Source organism: Asterias rubens, chromosome 14 (assembly GCF_902459465.1).
Source record: "Asterias rubens chromosome 14, eAstRub1.3, whole genome shotgun sequence".
In the NCBI taxonomy this organism is placed as follows: domain Eukaryota; kingdom Metazoa; phylum Echinodermata; class Asteroidea; order Forcipulatida; family Asteriidae; genus Asterias; species Asterias rubens.
Window position 1 is genome coordinate 10874383 of NC_047075.1, and position 15293 is coordinate 10889675.

General features: G+C 39.4%; 1 protein-coding gene across 1 annotated transcript in view; it reads right to left on the minus strand.

Annotated features, from left to right (window-relative positions):
• The window catches only part of LOC117299125 (E3 ubiquitin-protein ligase TRIM71-like), a 3073-nt gene extending 1013 nt beyond the window's left edge, over window positions 1–2060 (minus strand). The window contains exon 1 of the mRNA XM_033782585.1: window positions 23–2060. Coding sequence (XP_033638476.1) covers window positions 23–2060 — 2038 coding nt within the window. The remainder of the gene's footprint in view (window positions 1–22) is intronic.
• Between the last annotated feature and the right edge of the window lie 13233 nt (window positions 2061–15293).

A 15293-nucleotide genomic window follows, 5' to 3' on the forward strand; every position in this document is an offset into this window, starting at 1 on the left:
GCTACACAGCCGATGTGCTCACCTGATGCATCGTAGTGATGTATCTCACCAGCAACAAAACCATCATCATCACCATCACCGTCACCGTCACCGTCACCATCACCATCACCATCACCATCACTATCACAATCACCATCACCATCACCATCACCATCACCGTCACCGTCACCGTCACCATCACCATCACCGTCACCGTCACCGTCACCATCACCATCACCGTCACCGTCACCGTCACCATCACCATCACCATCACCATCACTATCACAATCACCATCACCATCACCATCTTTGCATAAGAAACACGCATATATATCCCCAGCATAATCACAACACACACCAGTAGGCATTACAGGTTTGCCGTCAACGGAGGTGCTGATCTTGAACACCTCGTTTCCCATGAAATCCAGACAAACTAGTTTCATCTCATAGATGTTTGTAAAGATCAGTCGCTCCTTGTTGTTAACAGATAGAAAGCTGGAGCCAATAGCAACATGCTTTATTGTGGAAATGGTGGATCCATCCTTGTTTTGAAGATATATTACCTTTCTCCAAACGTCATACACTGCAATACGATCTTTCTTGTCAACAGCAATACCAGCGAGTTTACTCTCTGACTGCCCCTCGACTTCATTCCGTAATGGTCTGAACTTACGGATAAATCGCAGTTCGCTATCATAAACCTTTACATCCTGTCCGTCAGTAACCAGAAGCAGGTCATCAGAGGTCACCGCAACACCGCCAGGGTTTTCTAGTTGTCCATCTTCTGTTCTACTTTGCACACCTTGAGATTTGCAACTACCACTCGGTGTAAATTTTGATATTATCCGCCGTTCAACATCAGTAACGACGATGTCATTGCTGCTAAAACAAGCAACGTCAAATGCCATTTTGAACTCCCCCTCACCTTCCCCTTCTTTACCAAACTCTGTCTTCACCTCCCACTTCTCTTCCTCTAGTATTTCACCGATATCCGCATCAGAGACGACATCATGACCTTTGAACCCGATGAATGATTTGCTATGTTGCACTGTTTGAAACTGGAGCTCTTTGTGGAATGTCAAGTTGTGCATAACCTTTGGCTTGAGGTCCAGTAGCTCAAAGTCATCAGCATGATGCATCAAGTCGTTGACTGAAGCTACGATCTGCTCTGCGCGGCTTATCTTATCGCTATTGCTGATCTGTATGCTGCCGAATTGCCCACCTCTCTCTGTGCAGATTTGAGTGACTCTTTCTTGAAGGAGGCGAGATGCTTTTCTGATTTTCTTGACTTCTTCTTCCTCCTTAGCCACAATATCTTGAAGAGCCCGGTCGACCATGAGCTGTAATCTATGCTGTGAGTGTTTGATAGAGTCATCTACTTTTTGAAATTGCTTGCGACATTCATCAAACTTCATCAATGCCTCTTTAACAGCTTGACGATAAGATCGAATGGAGTCTTTGATTTCAGTGAGTTTGTGGTTTTGCGCTCTGTGTTCAAATACCACACATTTGAGACAAACAAGTAAGTCACACGTATCGCAATAAAAACACAGTTCCTGGTCAGTGTGTTTCCGGCATTTTAGAAAGCAAGTTTTGTTGTTGTCTCTGGATCCCTCATTTGACGACCCGGCTGCATTAACGACTCGATGATCCCTGTTCAATTTTATTTTGCCGTGGTATTCCAAACAAATCTTGCAAAAATTCGCATCACAGTCAACACACCGTGAGACGGCATCACGACCTTCGTCGCATCCTTCGCAAATCGAGACAAGAGGGTTAATGTCCACCTCGGGACTATTCGGATTGATGACGTCATCAATAAGCGAGCTCAAAAGAAAGCAGTTGAGAAGAGCCGATGGTCCCTTATCTGGGACTGAAGTTTTCTCTCTACACACTGGGCAAATGATGAAACCCGTCTTCTGATCCTGTTTGTCTACAAGTTCCTGAAGACATTTTAAGCAGAAGCTGTGCTGGCAGTCCAGGATTTTCGGATCGATGAACCGAGTCAAGCAGATTGGGCATTCGATGTGTACATGTCTAATCTTGCAAGTGGTCTCAGTGTGAAGTGCAGCTTCGGCCATCTTGGTGAGACTGAAAGTAAAACGAATGTCATTATCAATAGTACATACAGTCAGTGATTTTATACATTGGGTGGTAGCAGACTTACCGCATTAAGAGCCTGTTGTTGAGAGTTGCGATAACTTGTGATTAGAAACGATTTTCGGTCAAAGAAACTGTATCTCATACAGTGCCTGCTAAACGAGTAAAATTACCCTGCACTCGGTAAAAAAAAACAATGGACTTTTTCCCTTTTACATGACAGGGATTGTTGTCCTTTGTATGCCACATTTAAAGACACTGGACACTATAGGTATTTTCAAAGACCAGTCTTTTCACTTGGTGTATCTCAACATATGCATAAAACAACAAACCTCTGAAAATTTGGGCTCGATTGTTCGTCGAACTTGCGGGATAATATTGAAAGAAAAAGAAACACCCTTGTCACACGGAGTTGTGTGCTTTCAGATGCTTGATTTCGAGATCTCAAGTTCTAAATCTGAGGTCTCGAAATCAAATTCGTGGAAAATAACTTCTTTCTCAAAAACTACTCCACTTTAGAGGGAGCCGTTTCTCACACTGTTTATATTACCAGCCTCTCCAGATTACGCGTTAACAAGTAAGGTTGTATGCTAATAATTATTTTGAGCAATTACCAATATTGTCCACTGCCTTTAAAACATATATGAAAAGCCTTGGGGGGGGGCGGGGTTGTTTAAAGTGTGCCAGTCGTTGGTTTGTGATTGAAACCAGAGTTTTATTGTTTTATAGTTGTACATAAACTTACCATACAGTTCAAGTCACCTGGAAATATATATTGTTTTCATTCAAACATAAGAGTATATGCTTTTGAACAATAAACATTTTTGTTTGTATTAATATTGCTTGTCACGATTGATATGTTGACGAAATAGATACAGTTATTTTGGAGGCTGACTTCGCCTTCCCCTTTTGTGACGTCAATTGAGGCAGACTTTGCCTGCAATGCGTAGAGTAACCACATGTTCGAAGTACAAATACGGTCCAAGTCGTCAGCTTGTACGTTTCGATTTGTTTTATGTTTTAGTTGTTGCATTTTCCGGCAATGCCGACCAGGTGTATTGCTGCTGGATGCAGCAAAACAATTAATGATGGGTTCAGGTTGCATGTGTCTCCTGCAGGTCCCAAGTATAGGCGGTTGTGGGTCGCGAAAGTCAGACGCACAAAACAATGGACGTCCGGTCCGACGTCTTTTTCAGCGCTGTGCAGCGAACTCCGAGTCGTCGTGCTTTCGGAATACACCACACATTGACACAAAGAGAAAAGTTGTTCTAAAACTTGAAGCCATCCCAACAACTTTTCCGGAGTGGGAAGTCAAAGAAGGTACTTGAAAGACCTGAAAGACCTAGAGGAGCATAATATGCCAAACGTGAACAATTCGGGTTTTACCTTTGAGGGCTTGTTTTAGCTTGCGATTCACCGTGCAGGGTTATCCGATTACACCGTAAGCACAGCAGCCGTAGTGCGTGTAGTCTGCTCCGGGACCGTAGTTATGTTAATAGGCATCATACCGATCGGTTACCCAGACGTAGTGTACGTTGTACGGGCCCAGACTACACATTATCTTTTAAAATATCGCGCCTCGATGTTACTAACAGCGCCCTCTCGGGTCTGGGCATACTATTAAATTTGTAAATAAAATGAGAACTATTGTTTTAGAACCTAAGTTAACTACTGTGTATTCATATAACACTCATTAAAACACATATCTTAATGACAAAAGCTGTATTTTAAAAAAACAATACCACTAGGCGACTTTAATATTTGAATAGTGTCATCTCAATAAGTGACATGTGAGATTGTTTTAACAAATGTAGCGGTTGTCCACACATAAAGAGCACTCTTCAATGGGGTTTTCACAATCTAATAAACCTTACTGTCAGAAACGATACTCATTGTCAAAAATAAAAAGCGATTTCTTTTTCCCGAATCATCCATGGTACTTCGACTTTAACAAAAATTAATCTCTTAAATGCATTCCACTATCCAAAACTACTGTACTTATTACCAAATTAAACTGCAATGTAAGTAATTTTCACAGGCTTTACTAAGAGTATACAAACCCTATAACGTTGTAATACCAACTTAACCAACATGCAACCACACGGTTTAACGTCCACACTCTAAAGAGACCCCAAGTGAGTGGCTTGTACCCCAACCAATTACATTTGGTGCTATTTTATCACCATGTGATGTTAGTCTTAAAACAAGTTAAAACAACCCAGACGTAAGTTTGAACACCCCAGTTTTTGCAGTGTATAATAATCTGTAACCTGTGACCTTTGGTGTCCTATATTCGTGTAATCGTCAACAACATTCAAGAGTTATGTTTCAATAGCACACAATGAAATAATAATATATCTCGTCAATAGTCTTTAGCGCACATATCTACCTAACAAGGTACTCAAGGCGCTGAGTTATACAAACTTTCAGAAAGATAGGTTATTGAGGTGATGAATTCAGAGGGTTTATAAGGGTTTACAAGGTGCTACGGCGCATACAACAGCCGCACCCAAAATAGCCTGCGTATAACTAGTCATGCGTTTTGTCAAAAGAGCGTGTGCAGTTCATTGCAAAAAATAAAAATGGTTCAAAATGTGGCATGATCAACTTGAAAAATGTCCGATCTGTCAGTTAAAATACTTTATTGGTCATGTGCGTTATTGAACATACCATTAGACCAAGGGAAAGTAAACTCTTACCTGTTGTTAAAGTGTGTCTACCAATGCCAGTTTTGCACAGTTGAATCTCTGCTGAACTTTATAAAAGTGGATAACTGACGGCAATAACGACGAATACTGTACGAGAAACAACATTGATAATGTTCAAAACAGTACACTTCTTTACCAAAACGTACTTCCAAATAATCAACTTTATAAAAGAGAATAAAGTTGTGGAAGTTTCATACAACTGGAAAACCCAACCGTGTTAATATTGTCCAATATTTCATCGGGTCATTATACCGTATCAAGTGGTCATTATACCGTATACTAAGATGGCTTGTTGCAACCAAGTCATTAGTTACGTTTGAATTTGTTCAGACCCTGCAGTACGATGCCCACCCTTTCAAATTAACACGAATGTCATTAATAACTGCATCCAGTAGACCGTCGAAAAACGTGTACATTGTTTACCTAATTTTGTCATGTTGAGTTTATACGTTTGCTAGAGTTCACAACATTTCCAGAGGTTGCATTTTTTTTTTAATGCTTTTACACCGTGAACACACAGTAATTGTTGTACACAGGCATACAATGTATAAAACTATTTAACAGTCGAGTCCACGAGTCATACTGCCCAAATGGTCATTGAATGTTAAATCGCACTTGTCTGATCATGATAAACTCAAAGGCTTTCACCTGTTTCTGAAAGAAACAAACTGAACGAGTATTTAACTAAAATTTGTTCTGTTCTTCTACTAGATTTTAGATTGACAGTTTATTGTGGAGAGTTTTCATTTGTTGTTTAAAGGGCAAAGTCATTAAACCAGTTTTAGTTTCGAAGCGTTCACAAAATAATTACGTTAAACATCTTGACAAATGAAATGCCCAACTTCTAAACAAAATGCATTGGCCAGTTAATCAGAACACAACTTGCCGGCACGTTTACATCCCCAATTTTCGACAGATTTACGGTTTACACACCCCATGTCTCGACACTCCTATTTGTTTTCTTCATAATAACCTAATAACACTACCTCTAATGTGTAAATGAATGAACATAGGTGTGTCGGAACATAGACCTGTGTTTTTCGTATTTCAAAGCAGTCGCTGCATATAGGCATATGAACGTGTTGAATTTTGAAGTGGTGCACGCTGTATGACGAATCATTAGTTTCAATGAAATCTGTCCGTCGCGTTTATGGAACTCAGTCTTGTAAATATTGATGCAATCATCAGCAAAACAATATTTTAGTATTTGCTGGCTTTATGGCATACTACTTGGGAAGTTACATATAGTTTTTGTATTTGAATAACTGTGTTGTTCCTAAATAAAGGGGAATACATAAACAAACAAAGGAAAACAACACAGCTCATAAAACAAAATAATAATAAACTTGAATGTATGCACGTGGTAGATATGGAACACACTTCCACTGTTCTTTCAATACCCTTGTCACTTGGCTCAAATTGTATAGGCCTACCTGATATATTCCCTAATGGTCGTATGTTTACCCTAATTTTTTTGGTTTGTATTAGTGTGAACCATATCGCTAGACTAATGACAATTCAAGTACGACCCAGTTTGTTTGCTTTGTCAGAAGTGGCATAAAGTCCGGCTATTAGGAAAATGGGCTCGTTACGTATCAGGTAAACAAGTAATATTGGTACTCTTAAATGGAAATTGCTCAAAATGCTATGGACCATTAACTATGAACTATAAATAGGCTAATCTGTTAGCTTTTAAATGATGACGTGGCCGTATTTTCCCCTGCAACCAGCGACACTTAACAACCGCCTAACATCCGTACTCGCAGCTAGAGCTGAATTGCGACGGACGCGGCTGCAACGTGTTTGGGAAGCAGGCATGCAAGGGCGCCTTCAGCTGCCAGCCACACCAACCCATTACGACCGCGGAGCACAGCCAAGATCGAAAGTGTTTGATTTTTCTTAGCCTTGCTCAAGACAGTCGCATTATTCACTCCAAAAATACACCGTTGTAAACCCACCCGTATACACTGTGCTTACTGTGTGTATTCACACCGCACGACCCAGCCATACACCGTCACATCGCTCAACGCACACCATATGACTACTGTGCACAAGTCATTCGCACTCGTACAACTAACCCGCATGCGGAGGCCGTCCATGCGGATAGTGTACGGGGCGTCGTGCGATGTGGTTACACACATTTTACGCACAGTGTATACGGTTCCATACAGCGGCGGTCTTTTTTCTGAGTGAATAATTCCACTGCTTTGAGCAAGGCTAGATTTGTCCCGAGGGAGGAAAACCGATGGTCTAGAAAACCCTCGTGACACAACAGATAACCAACGCACAACTCAACTCACTTTTGGCCCTGGCCGGGAATCGAACGCACAAGCCAACCATGCCACCCTAACAAATGATTTGATGAAACTTTGTTTCTGAGTTCAATTTTGGGATGTTGCAATTTGTCCGATAAATCTCGGTGGCTGTGGCACATACAGACCAGAGACTTCTTCAGGGGCATTTAATCAGTGACATTGGGTTTCCTATGCACACTTTTACAACAATGTGTTTTGGTTTCCCAAATAGCCTACTACAACTTCCAGAACGCATTTCGTTACATGAGCGTGTACTGGTCACTGGGCCTTAATTAATTTCTTAAAGGGACACACCTGGTCACCTGGGCCTTAATTCATTTCTTAAAGGGACACACCGGCTCACCGTTTACCAAATTTAGGGGTGTATAATCATAAATAATGTTTTTTTTATAGATGGTTGCTGTAAAAAAAAAATCATCAACATTTCACAAAATTAGCGACAATTGAAGAAAAAAAAAAAAAAAAAAAAAAGTAAAAGGCCAGCGTAAACGTTTTTCCAGCCGATGCAACTGTCCAATCTTCGTGACATTGTCGCACAATGTTGCAAGTAGACTGGTGTTTTGTTTATAGCAGCGTTTTACTATGACGCAGCCTAATGATCCATGTATTATAAACAACCAGCTATATATACGGAGCAGGCAAATCATTTGACGATGGATGTAGACCTTCGTGCTTCGACGTACATTCAAAGATCGTCACGAAAAACACAAAGAAATTAACCCAGAATATGAAGGGACAGTGACAAGTCAATAAAGCAATAAACTAGGCCTACTACCGCATAGCCATGATGCAGTTTGGAATGCGATCGAGGCGTTACGTGCCCCCGACGTGCCAGGACCAAATTTTCATAATGCCTGCATAGTGGCAGAAACATTTTGCTCAGCACAAAATAGTACTGCATAGCAGAAACTAATTACCAGCCAAATTTAAGTTAAATTTGAAAACTTGTAGCTGGTGCCAAACTAAATTTTTAATTAGTAAAGACATTTTGTAAGCAATATTTTCTGCTAAATAGATGAAACTGAACAATGGACCCTGTTATTCACAGTGAAATACTTTTTTTATCTCCGGGGAAAGGAATCTTGCGATATTCAAAAGCGTCCTTGTGGGAATGTATTTTGAAACGTAAGCGTAGCTGCAAATCTTGAATTGAAGCCTAGCTTGACTCAGGATTGAAAGCGTACATTTTGGTTATAGCGTAACTGGAACCTGAACGTATCTTGGATTGTATAGCTTTGAAGTAGCTGCGTAGCTTGAAACGTAACCATATATTTTGTAACGTAACCATATTTTGGAAACGTTAGCATATCTTGGAACGTACGCGTAGCTGGGTATTTTGGAACGTAAACGTAGCTGCGTATGGAACGTAAGCTTAACTTGACTCAGGATTGAAAGCTTACTTATTTGTTATTAGAGCGTAACTTGAAGGAACGTTAGCAAAACTTGGAATGTAAGCGTAGCTGAGTAGATATGTAGCTTAGAACGTAAACGTACCTGCGTATGGAACGTAAGCTTAACTTGACTCAGGATTGTAAGCGTACCTTTTGTTATTATAGCGTTAATTGAAGAAACGTGAGCAAACATTTGAATGTAAGCGTAGCTTGGAACCTAAGCATATATTGGAAGGTAAGCGTAGCTGGGTATATTGGAGCGTAAACGTAGCTGTGCGTATGAAGCGTAAGTGTAGCTTGACTCGGGGTTGAAAACGTACGTGTTGCTATTATAGCGTAACTTGAAGGAAAGTAAGCGTAGCTGAGTAGCTGCGTAGCTTGGAACGTAACCAAATAATACCTCAACTATCTCAAAAACACTTCATTCACATAATTAACAAATATTTTTTTTGTTTACAAAATTAAGCTTTGAGGGAGTTTTGTTTTCTCATTATTTTTGTTTCAACTTTTTATACAAAATTCTTCAAATTCACCTGTTCTTTTTTACGATCGGGGGCTCCGTTTTTTGTTATCCTTTTCTTCTTCTTCATAAAACATTTGTTAAGCTACTCACACACTAAAACTGTCAATATAACAAAATGCGGTATTCCTACGTTTTGAAATTCATCAACCTTTTTTTTAATGACCTGAAAAATCCTAACAAAAAGTAATTAGGAGCCCTGAAACAAAACAGAGCATTACGTTGGAACGTTGCGACCATATGAAATAACGGAATCGACACGAGGTGTACCGACTGACAAACCCACGATGACAAACATGTACTTTGATGTCTTGCTCCCAACCCCTCCCAAGCTCACGGCGAGACCCGCAAGCTGGGAGTTCATAGCGCCCGGGATTACACCTCCAGCCCCCCACCCCCCCCCCCCCCCCCCCCCACGAGACAGGGCGTGTGCGGTACGTGATATGCCCCAAGCCTTACGTTCCGATTGCTACCATGCCGAGGCGCTGTAAAACACGCTTCCGTTGCACGGACTCTCTGAATGAGAATCTTACGTCCCTTTTTTCTTAATTATTTACAGTTTTTACCCGCAACCTGTATACATAGTTTCTTTTGTCAAATATTTATGAATAGTTGTAACCAACAATTAGAAAGTTTGGTTAAATAATTTGTGTTTATTTTTTTTTATTTTTTTACGGCTGGAAGTAAAACAATCTCCGAAGATCACGTGGGTTATCCGAACCAACAAAGTGGTTCCGATAACCCAAAAGGCCCTTTTCTTTTTTGTTGTAATGCGTTACAACGGCAAAATTTGATGGTTTCTTTAAGCAGCTATTCATCTCCATTCCTGGAAGACCTTTATAATCATGTTTTAGTGTATTATGTAGCCTAAATAGCCCAACGAAGCCGGTGTGTCCCTTTAAACCATCTCAGCTACCTGGTTGGGAGTAAGCAGCCTGTGCAACATGCGCTACTCGGCTAGATCAATTACAAGAACCATCTCTGCCCTCACAGGTACCCATTTACCCCTGGGTGGAGAGAAGTAGTTATAGTTAAGTGTCACGCACGGGCTTCGAACCCACACTCTGCTGAACAGTAGCACCAGAGAATGAGTTCGGTGCTCTTGGTCACATGTATCATCGAACATAACATAGACCGATTGGTGTTTTTGGCTTGCGGTAACACCTTGCTGGGAAGATTATGTTCATTGAGAAAGTGTATTGCTGTAAATTCTTCTTCTTTTTGGTGGTACCGCAAACCAATTTGATACCTCACCATGCTTTGCCTCATATCAAAAAATATCATCTTATGAACGCACCGGCTGAATTGGGCTGTTTGGGCTACAATAGACTTAGATATGATTTAAAATGTCTTCAAGGAATGAGGAATAACAGGTTCTAAAAAATCATCAGATTTAGCCCTTTTTGCAAACAAAAAACGTAGAGTCTTGTGATAGTTAGAACCATAAAGTGGTTAGTTTCCAGCCATAGGAAAAGACAGTTAACTTTTGTGTTAACACGCTGTACTCGGCAATAAATAATAATTTATGTTAATGCACAATACAGCTAGCCACCTTCCCCAACCCTACAAAACATCATTACTGATTTGCTAGTGATTTAGACTTTTTCCCGCAACCAAACATAATTGACTGTCAATTCCCATCATAGTCAGACCCCCACCCCACCCCCAACACCCACCCCAACAAAAATACTTGCTGATTTAAAATCTTTTTTAATGCCCTACTCAGTTATAAACGCATATCCAATGTCTTTTGATATTAACAGTCCTGTAAAAGCATTATCTCCTAATTTAAAAACAGGAAAACAATTACGAAATTAACTCAGACAATCCCGGCCATATCTCGTTGGGCCCCCGTGCCCCCTTTCAATGTTGGTTCCATTTGCCGACTGTCTTCCGAATTACAATCAACATTGAGCGGGGGCGGGGGGGTGCAAATATCTTGAATGTGAATGTGAATGGGAAGTGCACAGGGAACTGTTGTATCAGGAAAGGGTGGCCCAAGCATTTTGGCCGGGATTGTAGCCATGAGCTTGGGTGGAGTTGGTAGCCAGACATCAAAATACATGTTTGTTATTGTGGGTTTGTCAGTCGGTACACCACACTTGTTGAATCCGTTATTATTTTATTATGATTGCAACTTTCCAAGTTTTCAGGTAAAAGATTGATGTTTTCAAAACGTAATGATACCGCTGTTTGTTATTTTGTCGGTGTTATTGTGAGAGTAGCATAATAAACAATGTTTTATAAAGATAAAAATCACAAATAACGGAGCCCATCAATCGTAAAAAGGACAGGTAAATAAGATTTTTGTATAAAACGTTAAAGACTCTGGACACCATTTATAATTGTCAAAGACCAGTCTTCTTTTTACTTACTGTATCTCAACATATGCATAAAATAACAAACCTGTGAAAATTTGAGCTCAATATCGTTCGTCGAAGTTGCGAGATAATACTGAAATAAAAAAACACTCTTGTCACACGAAGTTGTGTGCGTTCAGATGCATGATTTCGAGACCTCAAATTCTAATTCTGAGGTCTCGAAATCAAGTTCGTGGACAATTTCTTCTTTCTTGAAAACTACGTTAATTCAGAGGGAACCGTTTTCCACAGTGTTTTATAATATACCAACCTCTCCCCATTGCTCGTTACCAAGTAAGGTTTTATGCTAATAAATATTTTGAGTAATTACCAATAGTGTCCACTGCATTTAAACACAAATAATGATAAAACAAAATTCCCTCAAGGTAGAATTTTGTCAAACAAAATATTAATTTTGAATTATGTGAATTAAATGTTATTTTGACAGTTTTGAGGTTATAATTTACCTGGGCAAGTGGAAGTTATTACTCGGCTATTGGTCGTGCCTCAAATAGCTGGAACTTCGACTAGTCGCAAAACTTGAACTCCCATTGTCCAACATGCATGGCGACATACTGTTTGCAGAAGGCGCAATAAAATAAAACTCGTACTGAAAGGATTGAAGGATTGTGTCAATGATGTCTGGTGGTGTTTTGTAAAAAGTTGTTGTGAATAGTCGTGAGCGACAAAAGTGGTTAACCGATTCGATCGCGACTACTTTTATAATACATAGTCGTAGCAGCACGATTAACCGAGTAAGTTGAATAGCAGTCTCGACTCAACTAAGCAATCAAAAGCAGTCCCAATTTCCCATGAGTTGTTCCAAAAAGATATGGGTACTTTCCAATATACACGCAGCTACGCTTACATTCCAAGATACGCTTTCGTTCCTTCAAGTCACGCTATAATTACATCAAAAGGTTCGCTTTCAATCCCGAGTCAAGCCATACGCTAACATTCAAAGATATGCAGCTACGCTTACGTTCCAAGATACGCTTTTGTCACAAGTCCACAACATTTGAAATTAATTCAAGTAAACTATATACTATAGTCTATATAGGCTTACCTTAAGTTGTAGACTTGTTTGTGACTAAATGCTCACTGCGTAGCTGAGCTGAATTCCACTTGAGCAAAACAGAAACTTTAGAAGTAGGTCTTCACAAACAATGCACTTCTTTACTAACCGTAATTCCAAATAACCAGTTTTATATATCGGAAAAAAAAAATGCACTAGTTTCACACAACTGGAAAAACCCATCCGTATTAATAGAGTTCAATTGATACAAGGGTCGTTTCTCAATCTAAGGTGGCCTGTTGCAACCATTGCAATTGTTATGGAATATGACTTTAAATTATTGCGAACAGCTCTATTTAATTTGATAACTTATGAATGTAGAGTTAGAAGGATTTGAAACTCGACGTTTCGATCAGTATGCTAATTTTCCAGGTGACGATCAGAGCATACTGTTAAAAACCCGGAGGTTAAACTTAATGGCTCTTTTCAGAATCACCGCAACTGAATTAGGGATTTTAATTACATGGTGTTACGGTAAACCTTACTAGACTGAATAATTCCAAGTATATTTGACAATAATATTTTCCTTTGAATCAAGATTTCATTAACCAATATTAAAAATTAAGGGGATATGATCATGTAAGGGACAGCTTACAAATATATCAAAATTAGGGCAATGTCATTTTAACAAATACTTGTTACCAATCACTCTCCTATAAATTATAAAATGAAACTCTTGACCAATCCGTTGATGAACAATGTCAAACTTGTGGGAAAAGCAAAAACGATTAGGGCACGGCGAGTTAAACTTCAAAATTGCATAGACGCTTGGGAAGTTAGCCCCTTTCTCTTTCTGCACAGTCGCCCCCCCCCCCCCCCACAACAAAGCTTTATCAAACAATACTACACGGGGCAGCTCTCAACTATTAATTGTGTACCCGTGGTAGATATTGGGCACCGTACATTCCTGTACAGTAAAAACAAAACTCATAACATTACCATGAACTCTATGCATGATCATCACATTTCCTCAAATGGAATTTTTTATTTGTGGCAACAACACTACTGATGTTGTTTGTGTTCCCAGAAGCCCGACGATGTCAACCATACCACTTGACTGATAACAATACAAGCACTTAACTAGTTGTGTATGCGTGTTATTTATAGTGTGGTGTAAAGTCCGTTTTGGGGACTAATTATTGTTATGCGTCTCGGTAAATATTTATTTTGGCAAACTATGATGGCAACACGTCCCACCTCTAATGCCATCAAACTGTGTGGGCTTCGGTCTATACATGTATGTTACTTCTGTTTGCTCCTATTTTGGTACTAGTTAAAACATCAAGCGCAAGTTATACAAAGAACCAACAAATAATCAAAACAAAAGCCGTGTATAATAATAAGTAATTTGAATGGTAGATGCACATCTTGGATAAAAATAATCTCGCGTGTTCCTTTTTGAAGTTCACTCGTTTGGCCAATGGACCAATTTTAATAATTGGAGGTTGTCCCTCTAGTTGTCAACCCTTTTTACAATTAAACCCTAAACATGAGACTTTAGTTATACAGGCGACGGAGACTGTCTTTAAGCTGCCACTGCAGTGGTCGGGTGCCTTTATTCAATCATAATGCTCAATAGTTAATATACAGCCCTCTTAAACAGCGCTCACAGCGTTAAAAAATGCTAAATAGTTAAAGGCAGTGGACACTATTGGTAATTACTCAAAATAATTATTAGCATAAAACCTTACTTGGTGACGAGTAATGGGGAGAGGTTGATAGAATAAAACATTGTGAGAAACGGCTCCCTCTGAAATAATGTAGTTTTCGAGAAAGAAGTAATGTCCCGCGAGATTTATTTTGAAACCTCAGATTTAGAATATGAGGTCTCGAAATCAACCATCTGAAAGCACACAACTTCGTGTTACAAGGGTGTTTTTTCATTCATTAATATCTTGCAACTACGACGACCGATTGAGCTCAAATGTTCACGGGTTTGTTATTTTCTGCATATGTTGTGAAACACCAAGTGAAAAGACTGGTCTTTGACAACCACCAATAGTGTCCAGTGTCTTTAACATAAATTAATGATTACAATTATTGTTATTGTTAATTTTTGTAATCAACCCGATTCTGTGATCATCTAAATGAGCAACTTTTGAAAGCTTGTTGGAAGCAGACTTCTAGTTATATTCCCATTTCTTACGCCCTTCTGAGCATGCGCACGTAAACAAATAAGAATATAACTTGTGTTGTTTCTTGGCGACGTCACCACTTTGGGCTTATTGCATGGTCACGTATGACGTCTGCACGTTCTTACCTGACGTTACAAAAATGGTAAACTCACGTATGCTAAAAATGTGACATTTTTAAAACGCAATTTTCTGACGTTCACGTTCACGTATTTGGTCGCTTATAATAAGGCTGAAACCAAGAAGCGTACAAAAGTTATCGTAATATGGCAAACATCACTTGGATAAACAATATTCCATATGTACATCGCAACAAATAATGTATCAGTACCGTTCAAACTGACCAATAATGTCTCAGTACCGTTCAAACTGACCAATAATGTCTCAGTACCGTTCAAACTGACCAATCATGTCTCAGTACCGTTCAAACTGACCAATGATGTTGGAAAGATCATTACACAACAACGTACGTGACTTGGACTTGGCCCAAGAACTTTCCAGTCAGTCGAAATCAAACAATTGTATTATTGAACATTAATTTTGTCAATATACATACAACAGTATTCGACCTCGGGATAATAACAAAAAACTGATTCTAACTAATTCTAACGCTTCAATCTCAATAAGCTATCAACAAAAAATGAGGATCTTTACAAAAAAGCTGCCTCAAAAACAATAATCCGTTGTATCCAGTCACTATTTGGTGACTGAAT